This window comes from Doryrhamphus excisus, linkage group LG22, assembly GCF_037039965.1.
Source record: "Doryrhamphus excisus strain RoL-2023G ecotype Guam linkage group LG22, RoL_Dexc_Guam_v1.1, whole genome shotgun sequence".
NCBI lineage: Eukaryota > Metazoa > Chordata > Actinopteri > Syngnathiformes > Syngnathidae > Doryrhamphus > Doryrhamphus excisus.
The window spans coordinates 11,981,267-12,000,941 of record NC_136378.1 but is presented as its reverse complement, the minus strand read 5'-3'; the positions used below and the strand labels follow the sequence as shown (position 1 = coordinate 12,000,941).

The 19,675-nt window shown below is 41.7% G+C and overlaps 1 protein-coding gene across 3 annotated transcripts; it reads left to right on the top strand.

The window, feature by feature from the left end:
- Positions 1–717: 717 nt before the first annotated feature.
- Positions 718–19,167, top strand: snx25 (sorting nexin 25). 3 transcript variants are annotated; one of them, XM_078788160.1, is made up of 25 exons: positions 718–1,210; positions 1,745–1,888; positions 3,494–3,591; positions 6,739–7,433; positions 8,837–8,924; positions 11,216–11,432; positions 11,854–12,026; positions 12,561–12,747; positions 13,132–13,202; positions 13,608–13,798; positions 13,902–14,033; positions 14,120–14,269; positions 14,359–14,484; positions 14,597–14,761; positions 14,891–15,022; positions 15,295–15,435; positions 15,562–15,675; positions 16,420–16,497; positions 16,593–16,676; positions 16,750–16,867; positions 17,306–17,372; positions 17,452–17,633; positions 17,755–17,855; positions 18,133–18,202; positions 18,287–19,167. In XM_078788160.1, exons 4-24 carry the CDS (start codon positions 7,083–7,085, stop codon positions 18,196–18,198), a joined length of 2,934 nt encoding a protein of 977 aa, XP_078644286.1. In that variant the 5' UTR covers positions 718–1,210; positions 1,745–1,888; positions 3,494–3,591; positions 6,739–7,082; the 3' UTR covers positions 18,199–18,202; positions 18,287–19,167. The 3 variants fall into 3 exon arrangements, with proteins under 3 accessions (XP_078644286.1, XP_057919094.2, XP_057919095.2); XM_058063111.2 differs by lacking the exons at positions 718–1,210; positions 1,745–1,888; positions 3,494–3,591 and adding an exon at positions 6,335–6,496; XM_058063112.2 differs by lacking the exons at positions 718–1,210; positions 1,745–1,888; positions 3,494–3,591 and adding an exon at positions 6,335–6,536.
- The last annotated feature ends 508 nt before the right edge of the window (positions 19,168–19,675 follow it).

Sequence of the window (19,675 nt, the reverse complement as noted above, 5' to 3'; positions counted from 1 at the left end):
GTCCTAAATTAAAAACACACTTTTGGAGCTGCACCTGTCAGTCACTAGTCAGGGCAGACATGAGTGAAACTTTACTATCATTCATTCATTCATTCATTAAGCTATGAATGAATTTTCGCTTATCCTTACAAGGGTCGCGGGGATGCTGGAGCCTATCCCAGCTGTCTTCGGGGGAGAGGCGGGGTACACTCTGGACTGGTGGCCAGCCAATCACAAGGCACATATAGACAAACAACCATTCACACTCACATTCATACCTGTGGAGAATTTGGAGTCGGCAAGTAACCTACCAATTAATGTAGCGCTAACCACTTGACCGCCGTGCAACTTTGCTACCAGTGTCTAGTACGATAATATATGAGTGGACCCCCTATTTTGAACCCCATGTTTTTTATATCCCATCCAGTGTGTATGTGGTACAATCCAGTGTGTATGTGGTACAAATGAATCACAGTACAATAAGCTAGCTAGTGTTTGCATGTTGTGTTAGCCTCCATCTTACTCCTTTTTAATCAGCACTGGTAAATATTTAACATGAATTATTAAATCAGTTGTCCCGTCCGCATTGAGCTGATTTACCGGGTAACCCTGCATTTCCATTTCCAACCCGGTATCCACACGATGAGGTATTTGGCTTCAGTTCCATTGCCAACCTTGCATGAATCTCCTGTCAGGCTTCCACCCTGCATGCTGCACCCTGCACCCTGCGTATGTGATTCATTGGTTCGATGTCCTGTCAAGAGACCGCATGCATGGCTGCAGCCAGCCTCATGTCAGACGTGATGGGCCTCTCAGACGGAGGACATCATGCCTGCTGTGTTTCTACATGTGTCGACATACAGTGGAACCTCTGGGCTTGAACACAATTCCTGGTTATCTGGTCAATGATCATCATGGTGAGTGTAGTGGTTGACTCGGCTGACTTTGGTGCAGGATTGGTTCAGTCAGTGTTTCATGTAGAAGGTAAAAAGGTCAGAAATCATTCCGTACTGACCCAGACCTATTATTAGATTATTTTGACCAACTTTTTTTGGTTTTCCCTAATCTAGATCCCATTTTCCAGATGTATTTTGTCTTCTAAGAGCTTCTAAGAGATTCAATGGCAGGTACAGCTTCCTTCAATAAAGACAGCCAGCATGCGGAGGCCCGGAGCATGTGGGATGTTCTGAAGTGTGGCACCAGTCATGTTCTGTTTTCTGATCTCACCAAGGTAGCTATGCCTTGTTTATTTACTTTCTCATATGGGAATTCAATACACGACATCCAAGAGTTTAGCTCTTTTTTTGTTTTACGTACAAATCTCTGATGTTTATGGAGCAAAGAGTAGAATGTGACTCTGTTACATGGCTGGGTTTGGACTGGCCTCTGTTTAGTTTGAGGCACAGTGAGAAATTAACCATTAACTCTGACTAATTATTCAATAGCCGAATCTCTGTACAGCTATTAACTAACATTTTTACAGCTTTGTGCATAGTTAAGTAAATGTCAGCGTTAATGTTTACCGTGATCCGCTTGCAAAAGGTGCAGTGTGCAGCCGAGCGAGAGCGTTTGCAGAAATCTTGACAAAATGTTAAAAAAGTGAATTATCCGTTCTTGTGATAGAACCTGAGCAAAAAGGACAATTCTGCTGCTTCTGCTGCTACACTTGCGGTTTTGTCAGTGACCAAGTTAAGTGTGGCTTTACGCATGCAACGCCGGTGGTGGCATTTCCTGTCAACAGCTGCCGCCTGGCTCTCTCACACAGGTTCATGGACGACTTGCAGACAGAACAACTTGAGGTGGAGTTCTACTGCAACTTGGAGGAGGATCCTTCTTTGCTATATGCACCAACGTCCATGATGTCAGTGGATACCTGGGCTGTGTGCGCCACAACACGCCTGATGAAAAGGTGCTCTCACAGTCTTACTGTTTGTCTTTTTACATTCATCTGGCGTACAGTAATAGGAAATTCCTACAGTACGGTATATTGCTAGTGTGATTGTATAATTTTTGTATTTTGCAGGAAGGATAATTACTGGTAATGATAATCTTTTCAGTTTTTTTTTCCCGATCATGAAAACCAATATTAAAAAAAATGCTGTATTCATGTTACACATATTGGTATCGTATCAGCTGATATCGGTATTGGAAATTGTGAGTTGGACAATATCGGCATATCGGACATCCCTACTAAAATATAGTTGATATAGTTGATGTTTGCACATTTGCGACTTAAAAAAAAAAGTTTTCTTAAATGTTTTGTCAGTTTTCCTTTAATTGTTTTTTTCTGAAGAAAACACGTCTCATTCATCCTGTTAAAAAAAAGGCCACCATTTTTACATGTTTATGTTTATGCTTCACTGATAATGTTTTCATGTCCAGCATATGACTCAAATACAACAGTCACTTTTATTGCAAATGTTTATCTGAAATTAGAGGAGGATAGGGAGACTACTGTCAAAAGTAGGCATTTTAATGACTTGATTAGTTACTGATGTTCCCAGAATCTAACCTACTTTATACTGTACCTATTTAAGCAGGATTAAATATGATCATTTTTGGCAAAAAAAAAAATACTTCATTCATTTATGATATACAAATGGGCCTAATACAGAAAGTGTCTGGTAGAAAAACAATATTGTGAGTTGGCATTTTGGTCATGGAAAAGTACTAGTGCTACATTTCGGCATTTGTCCTACAGTACAAGTAGATATAAGAATGAACTATACTTACAGTAAATATAATCATATCATTGAAGGTATTTTTCCTTTCATGTGATAACATTAAAGAAGCATCATGTGTGAGTGTGTACTTGACGTCCGTTATTTAGAAAGTAGCTGTGGAGTGACACCCCCTCAAAGTGGCTAAATGCCCCCACCTGCACGAGAAGACACCATCAGCCCTTCAGCGACCCGGACTAGCATGTTGCTCGATCCCCATTGATAATCAAGTGGCCTTCATCATTAGCAACGAGATATTTTATGGCCCACACCTTGTTAAAACAGCAAAGCAAAGTCATTACTCCATTTGTTAGGCTCTGCGTGTTGCCTGTTCCGAGGGGCCCCCGGTGAGAGAAGGAACTAGTCCCCCGGGACGCTTGAGTGGAGATCAATAGGCCCAATGTTTGAGTCATCAGCCAAGCCTGAGATGTTTGGGGATTCATCACTTTTGTTTTTGTTTATTCAAGTATCAGGTTAATCTGCTTTAGAAAAGTCTGCAAGAGGCCTGACCTCTTCCCAAAAGCTACAAACCGACCCCCCCCCCCCCCCCCCCCCCAGCCTTCTCCGCTGTTGACAGCTCAGCGTGTCCATACTACGCGGGGAAAATCCAGCAATGTATGCTTTATCTCTTTGGATGTGTTATCTATGTGATGCCTTCAAGGACCAAAGGATTCACTCCAGGGATGAAAAGAAGCAGATTATGTCCTTTGTTGACACTTGTAGCTGTTTGCTTTATGTGGCACTTATAAATTGATGACTTGCATTTCACAATGCTCTTTTTTATCTCCGTGTAGGGAATTCTCTTTGACGAGTTCAGGCCCTCTTATACCAATTTCTGGAGGATTTTATCGTTGCCAGACGTACAAATTTGCCAACCACTACTCTGGTCAAGGTGAGGTCAAACGCTTTATTTGACATCCTGTCTCCAACAATATCTGCTTGTGTGGGAAGGCCACAGGAATATAAATGAAGGCTTAGAGTATACGGTGCATCCCCGCACATTTGCAATTCAGTATTCACATTTTGTATTCTTTCCTTTTTATAATTTATGAATAATGCAGATTAAATGTACAGCATACATGGACCACTGTTAGAAAGTCTTTATGCTTCAATGAAGAGTTCACACTGGTCCTTGAAGGCACCATAGTTGTCTGCTGTGAGACGCAAAAGTTGAAGCACAAGCATGGACAGTTAATCCAGTCTCAAAACAAAAAAGTTAATATGTGATGTTAAGTCATTACTGGAATTACAACCGGCTAGCAGTGAGGTTTATGTAGACTTGGTTTGGAGAAACCTCTAGCCTGCTAGCCTGCTAGCCTTTAGCGTTAGCCTGGCGACCAGACTGAAGGCTACACCGTGACTCCAGTTTCATCTGTTCATTCATCCTTTAATATTATCATTCATTTAAATGTGTTTAATTAAAGTGTGTGAGGCATATTTAGGACTTAAACCTAGATTGTGTCGTGAGTAAACAATGGCAATTGAAGAGAGAATGGGAGCAGAATGTGTTGGGGGTTGGGGAGCAGCATGGAATGGAGCTACTGTATCCCTGTCTTTAGCTCTGACAATTACAGTTATCCCAACAATTTGTGGTTCCAATTAGTAGGAAAAATGAGTTAATACATAATTGTGCTGCATTGTGGTTGACTACAGCCCATTATTAGTCAAAACATACAGTATGCATATTTAATAAAAGTTTACTTATTGTTGGCCTATAGGCTATTCAAAAAATAATAAGCATAAAATGGCTGAATTAACAAAATAGAGATATAAAGGCAAGATGCATTGGAAGACGTTAATATGTCAATTTTACACTGTCCAGAAAAAACACAAGGAAAGCGTGAGTCTAAGTTATGTCTTGTTTACATCTAATATGTCTACTTATGTCTACTATGTTGGGTAATATGAGTGTACAGGTGACTATAGGGGTGTTATTCCATGTCTAGAGCGCTCTAATAATGTTAAACCGTAACTGGGTCCTAAACAGGTTTTCTATGCTTGATGAAAATATTCAGGATTTGCTTGTTAACCAAAAACTGTATTGTCATTGTAGACAAGACATAGAATGACCACAGCAGTGGTGGTAATTATTTTAATGTCGAGGGACTGATGACATTAACTTGTGGAGTAAAAGGCCCTGAAACAAAATAAAAAATGTAAACGGTCTACTTTAAATATCTTTTAGTACAGAACAAGTATGTGTAATAATTGATGATACTGTAATTCTTTAGAACCAAACTTTATGAGGCCCAGTCTTTACTGAGACTTCTAAAATGGCACTACCATCTAGCGGCCTAAAGAAGAAATGGCCAGGGAAAAAACAAACTGGTCCCTCACATGGTATATTATAGGTAAGAGCTATTCTCCTCACTCAATAATTGATCATCACTTCTGTCAGAAAAGCTTGACCCCTCAGGCAAAGTTAATTGTTAACAACACACAATAAAAAACATCTTTGGAAGCACCAGATCTAAAAGATTAACCCCACAAATGTGCTGTCTCTTTTATTGATTACACCAGATAAGGGCATCGGCAATGACAAAGAGGACAGTCAAGATAACCAGAGATAATAGAAAAGGAAATGTAAGCAGTACAATTGATTATAACTCCAATGAAACACACCATCCAACAATGCTGGCCCTAACGCACAGACACCACTAGATGGCGGTATTACTCTGCAAATGTCTGCCTCTTCCCTCTCCGTTATATGTCAGCCAGGGGTATCTATAGGGATACTAGTGGTACTTCAACGTATTTTTACACTTGGGTGACTGTTAGGAATGTTAAAATGTGACTTAAAATATTGTCTGTGTGGTTAATAAAGTTTTTACAATGGCATGTCTCCAATGAATGGATATTAAGCTATTTTATTTCATCCAGACTGCATGATTACGCTTGACCAGTTTATCTTCTATAATGTCATTCGTACATATTTGTACAAAGCTTGATTCAGCATAGCTTCAAGGTTTGTTTTTTTAAATCCACATCCTGCTGTTGGCTCAGCAACCCTCTGCATAGGCAAACTTTGGACAACTTCCTCCTTACAGCATATAAAGTATCTAGTAGTCCCGGGAGACAAGAGGCCTAAATACAAATACGTTTTCAAAAGTAATTTAAGGCTAAAATCAGCCAATAACCTATGCAATGACACATTCAAGTAATTATTTAATGGTGTGTTTATGTATTTATGAAAGTATTGTACATTTAATAACACACATATGCATTAAATTCCAAATTGAGTTTCATTCATGTTAATTACACATTTATATATTTCAAGATGCATTCATTTATTCATGTTGTCCCGTTTGAGCCTCCGTAATAAGCTTGAAGTCTTAGTAAAAAGTACCGGTATCAGTGTCAGGATCGACAATACTGGCCTTGCATCTACTTTGTTTTGGTCGATACCAACATGTGCAGTACTGTGCAGTATTGCCCATCTCTATTGGATACACTAATCGTACAACAGTTTACATTTGTGTGCACTTGATTATTATCGAGCACTTTGCCGCGAGATGTTTCTTCCCTAACCACAGCCAACACTCCCAATATGGCCCGACCTCTCGGAGTGTCCCGGTGTTTAAAACAGACACACCATCTGGTGCTAACGCCAACGCTGATTGGCTGACGCTGTTTTACGTTCAAGATAGATTGTCAGTCAGCTGGAGCGCGATGAAAAAAAGAACAGCTTGTTTATAACTGACTGTGACGGCCAGTTTCCCGTTGGGTCTGAACTACTTTTCCAAAAGCGCGATTGTATTCCCTCGACTCGTTTTTGTTGAAGGACGCTGCGTCGGAATGTAAGGTTTCTACCGCCCGCTCCTTTCAAAGGATTTTGAAGTAAGCTAATGTTAGCTGGTGTTGAATTGGTTGTTAAGAAGGGAGGCTAGTTAGCTAGCGTTGCCGTATGGTGCAGTTAGCTACACGGCTAAGTCGTAAACTACCGTTTGGTGAATGTGTGTGACGTGTTGGTTACAGCAGACTAACTTGAATTAACATCGCATGCCAGTCACTAAGCTACCACTATCCATTTGTCTCCAAGGTGACGCTGCTTCATCTCATTCAGCCGGGTACCTTTCTTCCCGGCTGCTTTCAAGTCGAGCACTCAAGGTCAACACAGGTGCTGCCTGGAAAACCGTACTGTAGATGACGAAAGTGGCGGGACTGCATGCCTGTCGCCGCCGGGCGGGCCGATGCTAGGAGCGGTGGACACAGAGGAGTAGGTCTGTCAGGAGATGTCAGAGTGGGGATGCCGCTGCTTGGAGGCAGTGTTGTAGTTGAGGGTATAGAAGAGTGTACCTACCTCTCTGACGCCACATCCGAACAAGGGAGTCAACTTTTCTGCCCAACCAGCAGTGGCACATATATGGATGGTGGGGTCGCAGCATGCCCACCCCCTCATCAACCCCAACACACCAGGCTGGCAGGAGCAGCAGTACGGAAGAGGGCGAGGGGCCCAGGCTTGTCAGCTCTTCCTCTTCTCTTACCTCATCTGTCCGGTTTGTCCCAGCTTTTCTTCTGGGTGTGGTGGCAGCAGTAGTGTTCCAGCTGGCATGGGGAGGCCTGTCCCTGACCTCTTTCTTCCTGAAGCTCTTCATCTACGTGTCCTTCGCCCTACTGTGTTTCCTGGCTGGGAGCTTTGTTCTGCTGGTCCGCAAGAGTCCTCTCAAAGTCAGCTCCTTTGACAGACACAGAAGACGTTCTGTCCAACAGCTGGACTTCTTCAAGAAACTCATGGTAAGGTGTTTGTACCGTCTACACCCTTTCACCACAAAATTAAGCACACCTGTACCATCTCATGAGGTTTTGTGTGTCACCATTATTAAAAGCATTAAAAGTCATCTTTATTCTTAATGACGGTCACGGCCATTTTGGTTGAGACCAAAAGAGCAGCCAATATTGGTGGACATGTTATGATGTTTATTTTCACTGATGTGACTGATGATGACTTTCCTTTTCCTTGGTACACTGCTGCTTGTGGCACATAATGAAGTGTACATGTGCAAGAACAACGATGTAACAAGATGAACACTACACCAAAAGATATAGTATATTTGTGAAGTAAACATAGAAGAGATCTGGACTAACTCTACTGGAGTGTATACTGGAACTATTGCATTGGGATGTGATTTAAGTAAGATATCAAAGAAGCAACCTAGAATGAGTAGAGGAACAAAAACAAGCCATGGTATAAAAGCATTTCCTCTTTTCCTCTTCAAGTATTTTTTACTTTTATTCTGAGTCATGATTTCCCCCTACGTGTGCTCTCCCATCACGATCTTTCTTCCCTCTTTAATACTATTTCCTTTCTCTCACACCCTCACTGTTGTTTCATAACAGACAAGTCATGTCACAAAACACACACACACACGTACAGTACATGGACCTTGTCTGATTCTTCCTTAAAGGAAAGGATGCTATCTTGGCTGTCTTTAACCAGCAGAGCTGCAGCTATGTTTGTTCACCCTTGTGTTGTGATAACTTATTAATGTTGACACTGGAGAAACAAATGTTGCAAGCATTTCTTTGGTCAGCATAATAGCTGCATTTAAAGATGCGCTATCCTACATTTGTGACTTTGCAGATTTACATTTTTATACCAAGCCTTAATCTTGTGAACTGTCAGTATAAAGAATGTCACAAGATTAATTTATTTAATTTCTCATGCCACAATTTTAGAAAGTCCATCTGGCAACGTGCTGCTTGCACAGCAGTCATCGGCCACCTGCTCAGTGCAGTTTTGTCGCTTTTTATTCCGTATGAATTAATTTGTTTGTGGAGAAGGGTTGCATGGGCGGGCCGCTTCATGATGTAATTGTCTAATATGCATAATTGGTCATGATGCATATGCATTTTTGCATATGCATTTTTATGGACGTTGTGCGAGACAAAAGTGAGCGTGGCCTTGATGCCGGAACCTTGACAGAACAGACATGGTTGCGAATGGAGGCTGACGAATCTGAACGTTTCAGCCAAGAGGTTTGTGTACGGTGTACACAATATGAGATTTGTGGAATTTCTTTTAATGAAAGAACCTTATTGTAGCCCCACTGGGACAGGGCCCCTATCAGGCTCATGAGACCAACAGTTGCAACGGCATCCTACATTTCCTGCTGAATAATGTAATGCTTGTTTTTCAGACACGGTTTGTGGCACCGGCACAAGAATCACAGAGCCAGAGTCGGAGGGTGGTGATGTCACACAATGTGGACAAAGCCCTGAAGGAAGGTAACCAAGTAATGTTTTGACACTGTTATGCTACATTATAACTAGGGAAAGGCATACAGTAGTAATAGATTACGTGATTGTTTATGATTGGGGATTGTCTGTAATTGATTGCTGATTATCACGACTTGAAGAAAATGAGGCAAAACGGATTTATGACACATGACTTTTCTCTTGGAGATAAAATAGAGTATGTGACAGTACATTGATTCATGTGGGCAGATGAGTGAGCTTTGGCTCCACGCCCAAGTGTTCAGTTGGGATATTGACACAAAACTTACTGTACATTATCCCTAAACATTAGTGCTGTAAAATGATTAAAAATTGTAATCAAACATACACATACATGTATAATAAAGACGTTGTTGTGATGTTCCGAGTGCCCCTGAATGCACCCTGTTGTCTTGTGACAATGGGAAAGTGTTGCTCCAAGGAGGACTAGAGATGTGTTTGGCAGTTGAAGATACACACATGATGTTGGAATTGCACTGTTACTGATGTATTTAGGTCAGAATAAATAAAGTTCCAAAAGATTAGATTCTGTGGGGACACAACATGGGGTGTTTTGACATGGTGCACATGCAGTAATTACACTAAAAATATATACAGAATTAATTAAGTTAATTAGTTACTGTTGTTAATGTGATGTTTTTGACAGCCTTAAGGAATATTAAACAAATGCAAACGATATACCATAATGCTATGGGGTGAAGAAGCAATGTTAAAGGATAAGATAATATGCTATTCATGTAAATTCATTGAAATTCAAAAAAAAGGACTTAATGTGCGGTGCGGTTCCAATCCTGCCTCACACTGCTACTTCCATATTACGTGTATTATCATTCATAGTAGCAATGCCATAGTTCAGTCTGATTGGCTTCTGGCTTCCCTAAGCCTACATTACGGCCGTTCTCATAAATGACAAATATTGTCACGTTGTGATATTTCCTGACACCCTTAATAGTTATTGATTCATTTTACACTGCTGATCCTGTCCAAGGTCATGAGTGAGCTGGAGCCTATCCCAGCTAAGTTTTGAGGCTAGGTATACCCTGGACTGATGAAGTCTGGACAAGCATTCCACATTCACACATACAGACATTTTAGAATCTACAATGACGCTAACATGCATGTGTTTGGAGAAGTTTCAGGGGAAACCATAAAAAAATCCAAGCAGGCGTTATGAGAACATGCACAGAATATACAATGAGATATTATGTGTGATAATGGAAATGCAAAACAAACATCCATTTGTTGTCAGAAATGTCAATCTTCACTGTACGTAAGTGGTAAACTGTGATAACTTTCTGTCCTATTATGACTCACATTTTACTCTGGGCAAATGTCACATGTGTCACCGTGTTTGCTGTCACCATTTCAGAAAACCTCAGTTTCTTAAAAAACTGCTGATTGATGGGTCTTTCTTCCTCCTTGTCTTTCGAGACAGACATGTCTTTTCACTCTTTGGGCCATGCAACATGCACACACGATGATTAGAGGAACTGAGAAACAGATGGCTCCCTGATTGACACAGAGGTTGTATATTTGCACATGCTGGATGTCGTTTAGAAAAATGTTAAGTTTGATTGTTAATCCAACATGACACTGGTGGTATCTTTGTTGAAGACCTACAATACACGGTATAGTTTAGGGCAGTTCTCAGGGCCCCCTTTTATAGGAAAACAATTGTTGTAGTGAACGATTTTTCACTGACGTTCCTTGTTAGTTTCCAATACAGCCGACTTGTCACCATGGTAATGTGTTTTTTTGTTGTATGTCTCTAAAATGAGTTTAGGTTCTTGCAACACCAAAGTTTTGTCTGCTAAATGGTAGTGCCAACTTAAAAGAGAAAAAAACAAGGAATCTTGCCCCCCCCCTGTTTGAGAAACACTGGAATTGACATAAATTCATAAACAATGTTTTTCTTATTAATTTCATTCATCTACCGCTTATCCTCACAAGGGTCGCTTATCCCAGCTGTCTTCAGGGGAGAGGCGGGGTCCACCCTGGACTGGTGGCCAGCCAATCCCAGGGCACATATAGACAAACAACCATTCCCACTCACATTCATACCTATGGACAATTTGTAGTCGCCAATTAACCTAGCATGTTTTTGGAATGTGGGAAGAAACTCCCACACAGAGATGGCCGCGGGTGGAATTGAACTCAGGTCTCCTAGCTGTGTGGCCTGCGCGCTAACCACTCGTCTACCGTGCAACCTCTTCTTAAATTGTTCATGTTAATTTGTTTTCCTCCACAAAGATATTCCACTCACACATCTGCTCTCCCTGCAGTGTTGGACTATGCCTACAGAGACTACATCCTATCTTGGTACATTCCTTTGAGTCGTGACGAGGGCCAGTTGTACTCCATGTTGTCAGAGGACTGGTGGCAGATGATCGGGCAGTTGAGATTCCGACTTGCTGATATAGATCTCGTCAACGTGGTGTGTTATGACACCATCCGAATTTTGCATCGACACTTCACTGCCCTCAAGGCTGCATCTGCAAGGTACGCACACACTGTTTGGACACCCATGAAAAGCTTTGGAAGAGTGATTGTTAATGTTGTGACGTAGTTCAGTCATATAATGATGTAACCTCTGTGACTTTTGCAGAGAGCTCTGACTCGCTATGTCCACTCCCTGCCCTTTAGTTTAGTTTGTGTGAATGCAAGGAAATATTTACATAATATGCACTCCCTTTCTGCTTGCACACACATTCTCTCTCACGAAACACTTCATTATCTTGGCAAACCAAGCGAGACCTATTTAACGAAATCTGTCTCCCCTTTTGTGTATGTTGTTTAAAAACAAATAAAATATATTAGGGTGCTTTGTATTAATATCAACAAGACTTTTAGCATTGTCAGTTAGGTTGACAGCATACCTGCGTTGTACCCTCTCCATTGTGTGTCTTTTATAAACCGACAGACCGGACGAGGGAGCTCGGCCGTTTCCCCTGCATCCCTGTTTGGTCAGTCCAGAGTCAGAGCTGGCCTTCCTGCGCTGTGTAGCCAGAATACTGCTGCTATGTCTACTACCACAAAAGGATGCCAAGTCTCACACACTACGCTGCTGCCTCACAGAAGTCATCACAACTAAAGGTACTTAAAAGAAGGATGACCTTGTTTAGCTGTACCTTTGCAACTGGAGCTGTCAATGTACACACATCCATGTCAAATAAAAACATTGTGTTTTTTTATTGATAATAATGGCACACAGATCAAAAAACATTTTTTGTGTAGTTCATAGAGGGACCTCTCCCAAACAACAATTGTGCTAATTAGTAGAATATTTCATTTGTATTATTATAAGACCATAAAAAAGTTGGTAACTTTCTGGAAAGCAGAAACTGGAGGGGTCAGAATACTCCCAAAATATTGTGACCAAGCTGCTCAGTTGGCATCACTGGTCCCTCCTGCTACGTGTTGGTATTCTCTGATAGACCAGGGTGGGTATGTGTTGTGTTAAGAAGCGGACCTAGAATGCTATCTACTGTGCAAAGTTGCAACAACACTGAGGGAGGTAGCGCCAAATCTATTTGTAGTGATCCAAATGTATTGCTGGCGGTCTGCAGTGTATTTGATGATGATAAGCATGGGAATTGCTTTATGCTGTGTGTTGTGAATGTATTGCAGTGATGAAGCCTTTGGTGGAAGTGCTCAGCGACCCCGACTCCATAAATAGGATGTTGCTGTCTCAACTGGAGCAGCGGGAGCAGCAGGCTGAGCAGCAGAAGAAAGGCTACACCTACGCTGCCTCTTATGAAGACTTTATCAAACTGATATCAACCTCCACAGATGTCATTTTCCTCAAACAACTCAGGTTTGACAACTCCTGCTTTGACACTAACATGGAACGTGTAGTGTCCGTCGTGCTGGGTGCCGTGTACGCAAACATGTTTAGCAAACAGTGTTAATGGCGCTTCATTTTTCTGCTGTGGGGGTTACCATGGGAGCAGACAGTGCCATTGTGGCAGTATGAGACACCTCGATGCAGAATCGCATTATACTTCTATGTCTCGTTATTACCAGGTATTTGCTAGCTTCAGACGTCAATAGCGTCATTACTTCGCAATGCTGTATTTTTTTATAGCATAACACATACCATGCTTTTCATACTTATTGTATATTTGCCATATGGTAATACTGTATTTTTTTGTTACATTTCAAGGCAGACCTTTCCGCTTTTATCTTTTCCTCCCTGTAGGTATCAGATAGTGGTAGAAATTATTCATGCCACCACCATCAGCAGCCTGCCACAGCTCAAGAAACAGAAAGGTACCTGGAAATATTCTCATGCTTACTCATTCATATTACAGTAGATCCTCACTTTATGCCAGGGTTGTCTTCCCTGCCTACCAGCGAATGGCAAAAATCCAAAATTACCTCCTGTAATTTCAGTAACGATTTACCATCGTATATTAACTTGTGTTCACCTCGCTGCATTTTTTTAAATTTTGCATCTCACAGCAACTATGGGGTGTTCAAGGACCACTGTGAGATCTCATCGCTTGATGATAAAACATTATCGGTGAAGCATAAAGGCATAAACAATATCCAATTAGTCCAGTCTAGTTGATTAAAATCCATATGCATATGAATCTCTTGGTGAGCCGTGACTTGGTGCCTCCACACCAACTAACTGCTGTCTGTCTCTCCCGTCTCTCTCTATCTCTGTCTCAGAGCGAAAAGGCAAAGAATCAGCAGCTATGAAGGCAGACCTGCTTAGAGCCCGAGACATGAAACGATACATCAATCAGCTGACTGTTGCTAAGAAACAATGTGAGAAACGCATCCGTCTGCTCGGTGGACCAAACTACGAGAACAATGAAGATGGAGGAACTGATGACAGTGATGATCCTCAAAGCCAGAGGGTATACTTTCTGACAAACTCTAATGCCTAATATTGATCAGTATGTTTTTTTTTTGCTTCAGATAAACTCCATGTGTCTCTGTATCGTTTCACTTTACATCCAGATTCTCCTGTTTGATGACATCATGTGCAATCCAGGTTACAGGGAACATTTCAGAGACTACATGGAGAGAGTTGATAAGAGAGCACTGATAAGCTTCTGGGAATTGGTGGAAACCCTGAAAACTGCCAACAAGGTCACCTGTGTGCTTTTGTACGCATATACCAACTCTGTGAAATGATGAATACAGTATAATGCATCTTATATATTTCGTTTCAACAGAATGAGGTGCCCCAAATTGTCGGGGAAATCTACCAGAAGTTCTTTGTAGAGAGCAGAGAGATTCCGGTGGAGAAGTTCTTGCTAAAGGAGATCCAACAAAGTTTGGTTGGGAACAGGGGAACTCAAGTTTTTGTGAGACTACAGGACCAGGTTACTAAGAGTATTCTCTAAAAGAACTAAAGCCCAAGTACCACTCGCAGTCAAGGTGTTCTATATTGCCGCTGCTTGTCATTGTTTAGGTGGCTGAGACGATGAGAGAGCGTTACTATCCGTCCTTCCTGGTTTCCGATCTGTATGAGAGGCTGATCAGGCAAGAGGAGCAGCACAGCCAATCACAGTGTAGCACTGAGGAAAAGGATGAAGGGGTCAGACACAGTCGCACTTTTTATAACATGCATGCAGCATTATCCCTGCTCCAGTATTGTTAGGATTATTTGTTTATGTCTTGTATATCAATTCCTAACTGTTGTGCTGTAGTGTCAGGGCCTCGATGCTGGAGAGAAGGCGTGTGACGAGGGCAGCAAAGGAATCAATGAACAGGCCAGCTATGCTGCCACTAAACTCCGCCAGCTGTATGACAAATTGGAGTACAAGAGACAGGCCCTGGGCTCGATTCAGAATGCACCCAAACCAGATAAAAGGGTTAGGAAACGAGGATTTTGCTCAGATTTTTTTTTGCACCGGAGGGTATTGTACAGCATCAATAATGATAAATAATTATTAGTTAATAAATGGTTGTGAATTTCCCTCCTGCTGTCTCTGTGTTTGCAGATTGTGAGCAAACTCAAGGAAGAAATCGGAGCCATGGAAAGAGAATACAGTGAACTGCAGCAACATATCATCAGGACTGACTGGTGGTGTGAAAACCTGGGCCACTGGAGGGCTACCATTACTACAGCTGAAGTAATGTTTGTTATGTGTGGTACATTTACTGTGGGGTTTAAAACGTAGAACCCTCCCTTGTCCTATACAGTCATACCTCACCACTTTGCACTTTGAATTTTGCGGTTTCATATACAAATATATAAATTAATAAATCATGCTGTGGTGGGATTCAATATGGCCTATTGGTAAAAAAAAATCCACATTTAAACCAATGTTGCATATTTTTTACCTATTATATGATGAAAATTGAAATTCTTTCCAACTTAAATTTGTGTGTGTGTTTGTTTCAGGCTGCAGAGGAAGGTGGGGAGACTGTAGCGTGTTACAATGTGTGTGTGAGCCTCCTGGAGGGTGAGGAAATGGGTAAAAGTTGCTGGAGTGTTCAAAGGAAACTCACTGAATTCCAAATGTTACACCGCAAACTGACCGAGGTACCACGACATTAAGCCTACTAATTCCAGTTACCACGTGGAAATGTATTGCAAAACATTTCATTACTTTTGGCTTTTTCATCATATACATTATCATGCTGATTCATTGCAATCTTCTCCCTTAAGTGCTTTCCATCCTTGAAGAAACTCCAGTTACCATCACTCAGCAAACTTCCCTTCAAATCCATTGACCAAAAGTTCTTAGACAAGAGCAAAACCCAGCTCAATATCTTTCTACAGGTAAGAACAATATGTAATAGTGCTTTATTTATTTTTCCATCCATCCGTTTTCTTCCGCTTATCCGGGTCCGGCTAACGGAGTCAGTAGTCTCAGTCTGGAAGCCCAGACTTCTCAGCCTCTGGCCGCCTCCTCCAGTTCCACTGGGAGGACACCGAGGTGTTCCCCTGGGAGGACACCGAGGTGTTCCCCTGGGAGGACACCGAGGTGTTCCCCTGGGAGGACACCGAGGTGTTCCCCTGGGAGGACACCGAGGTGTTCCCCTGGGAGGACACCGAGGTGTTCCCCTGGGAGGACACCGAGGTGTTCCCCTGGGAGGACACCGAGGTGTTCCCCTGGGAGGACACCGAGGTGTTCCCCTGGGAGGACACCGAGGTGTTCCCCTGGGAGGACACCGAGGTGTTCCCCTGGGAGGACACCGAGGTGTTCCCCTGGGAGGACACCGAGGTGTTCCCCGGCCAGCTGTGAGACATAATCCCTCCAGCATGCCCTGGGTCTGCCCTGTGGCCTCCTCCCGACTGAGCATGCCCGGGAGGCCAATCCACCTTTTTCCAACTGAATCTTTTCCAGAAGCTTCACACTCAGCTGCAAACCGTTCCATTAAGATGAAATCCTAAGGCCCTCAAACTTAGCCTGACCATAAAACAACACACAAATAACAAGCTGTACCCTAAATTAGTGTGAAGATGATATGACATATATGTAATATGTGAACTCAGTAGCTTGCATTGTATGTGTTTTTGCAGCGTTTGCTGACAGATGAGCGACTCTGTCAGTCAGAGGCTCTCTACGCTTTCCTCAGCCCGTCCCCAGAGCATCTAAAGGTCACCAACCTGATGTGTTCATTCATTTAGTGTGGAAATGAGCGTAGCAATTCAGTGTATTGATGTCATCTTGTGCTGCTGTCTGATATTTCAAGGTGATGTCCATTCAGAAGAAGTCTTCTTTCTCTCTGGCGTCCTTCCTGGAGAAGCTTCCCGGAGATTTCTTCTCTCACACAGAGGTACGCAGCTCTTTCCCAGCTGTCAAGCCGACTTTGCTCCTCGTTTGACGTGCGCTGTCATTGCTGTGTACAGGAGGAGGCAGATGACGACAGCGACATGTCAGACTATGGTGATGAGACAGATGGGAAGAGAGATGCCCTGGCTGAACCCTGCTTCATGCTCATTGGGGAGATCTTTGAACTCAGAGGAAGTCAGTGCAGCACTCTTCTTCTTTCAATTTGAAGACTCTGTCTTGATGGAACAGTTGTTTTTTGTGAGAGCCAATATCAATTCAGACCTGCCAACATTTACACATTTTTCATACTTGGCATGCATGTTGACCCTTGAATACACTTTGGTACTTTCCATGTACGCACTTTGTTGTATTTTTCCAGTTTTAGCTTTGAGTTCAGTCTCTGAAACCTGCATAATGCTCCTGTGTTGAGCCACCAGCATCAGCTTGATGCTCCCTTGCAAACTTGCCTAGTGTGACGCAGGCTGTAAAGGCTGTGGTGGGTCAGCTTGGAGTACATTATTACCTGTGTGAATACAACTCCTTCAGAGGATGTATAGCATGTATTCATGAGAAAAAAAAACTTTTTATTTCATATTATTGAATCAAAATCTGTCTTTCTGTCCTTGTACTCAGTGTTTAAATGGGTGAGGAAAACACTTATTGCACTAGTCCAGGTGACATTTGGACGAACTATTAACAAGTGAGTACAAGTCACTTTTCCCAAATGATGTATGAATGATGAATCATTAGTAATGAAGTGTATTTCTCCTCCATACCAGACAGATCAGGGACACAGTAAACTGGATCTTTTCTGAACAGATGTTGGTCTGTTACATCAACATCTTCAAGGACACTTTCTGGCCCAACGGGATTCTCGCGCCACATGTCAAAGTCCAGACTGACGCTGAACGCACTGAAACCAAGGAACGAGCTCAACAAAAACTACTTGACAACATTCCAGGTAGCTACTAAAAGATCGGTTCGATCAATAAAGGGAAATCTCTGACTAAACAGATAAATTGTGTCACTTTGGGAATTATTTCCTGTCAAACTCTTTTCCAATATGTCTCTTTGTGCGTCAGATGCATTGGCAAATCTAGTCGGCCAGCAGAATGCCCGCTCTGGAGTCATCAAGGTTTTCAATGCCCTGCAGGAAGCTAGTGCCAACAAACATCTTCTCTATGTAAGAACATGTCACACCTACTGAACAGCAGTAAAATGTAAAGCAAAAATGTATTTACCACTGTTAAAAGAGCCCAACATTTTTGCATATTTATGTCTTTATGGACATCCCATTAATGCTAATTAATTTGATTTCTACTGTACGTTGCAGTACATTAATAAAAAAACATGGGCCGGAAATAGCCCCATCATGCAATTTGGACACCCTTACTGTATGTAGAATGTTTCTGTTGTTACGAATATACTTTATCTCTGACTTTCTTTGTCTTCTTCTGTAGGTCTTGATGGAAATGTTACTCAAAGAGCTGAGTTCTGAACTCAGCGTCGAAGTTGACAACATGTGATCAAGTACATTTTACACACTCCATCCTGGGATGTAATGTTTTCTCTTTTTTTGTAGGCTTTGTCCACATTCCGTGTTTTTATTTGCAGGAAAGTGCTGCCAGGATGCTGGGATGGAAGGATCCTCAGTCTTGGCAACTTTCAAGCATTGCCACTTTATTCATTCGGGATTATTTTCTCTTGCATCATGAACATCAATTCTTACAGCCTGGAAGCAGGATGTCATGATAAACCTTGACAACAATGCGATGAATTCTTGTCCTTTTCCTTCTAGTCTTTGCACATGATTTAAAATGACAACAGTGGCGTTGTTATGAAGTTTGAATAGATTTTTGTTCCGAATGGTGTGCTCTGTGGGCACAGAATCAGCTTTTCTGCAGTCAAGCAGTCCTGACCTGTCGACATAGATGAAGATGGAGTCATGTTGATCTGCTAAAACGTGCTGGACCGGAAAGCGCCACATTTATTCCAACAGGCTCACATTCCTGCAAGAACAAACATTATTTTCATTGAGTCACTTCCTCATTTAATTCATTTCTTCTTTTATTTGATTGTTAGTAGCCGTGAAGCAGCAGTTCAGTACCACAACCAGTGGAGGTTTTGATTGTTTTGTATGAATCATGTTGGTCTAGCGACAGTAACAGGTCATGAAAGTAAACAATGTGTTTGTTGAGTCGTCATGTTCAAACGGATTATCTGTAGACCTTGATTAAATGCAGCAAAGACAAGCAAGGTTCAGATTGAGTGTTGCCCTTCCCAGGTGACAAATGTGTGATACTCGAACCTCAACATTCCTGCTACACAAAATCTGAGCAACAACACTTGTGTTCTGTGATTCTTGTTAAGGCTTTTAATTGTGCAATATAATGCCATGTAAAAGTCATTGTGATTATTTTATTTATGATAATTATTGATAGATTTTATTTTTACCAGAAATTGTTTAGAACGTTTATATAAGCAATAAAATTATAAAAAAAAAAAGTTGTATTTCATTTTTCCAAATGGTCTTTAGAAATATAGTCCCTTAAAGATGTGACTTGGCCCCCAAATTTAACTTTAGAGTAGACATTGTGCATCTTGGGACATCTTTATTGTCTAGATAGCTGGCAAAACAAGTACAACGTACCGTGAACATGCCCAAACTGTGCTTTACAATGAAGTACATGTTGGAATTAATGTTTTCCTCAATGAACCACAGCTCATACACGATCTTACCACAAAATTATTTTGTCATAAGCTGTATTAGGTAAATTCCTAAAGTGGTATGTTTAAATAGAAACACGGACAGATTGCGGCATATTGAAACCCACTAACAACTACTAATGGAAAGTGATAGTGTTTAGTGTGGAAACCTTGGCTTCACCCAAGAGCTTCACCTGTCTCCCAGCAACTGCTGCATTTGAAGCTACAGAAAATGTAAAACTACACAAAGTGTAGCCTTTTTCCTTTCCAAATTATACACATTGGCCTAGAAAAGCG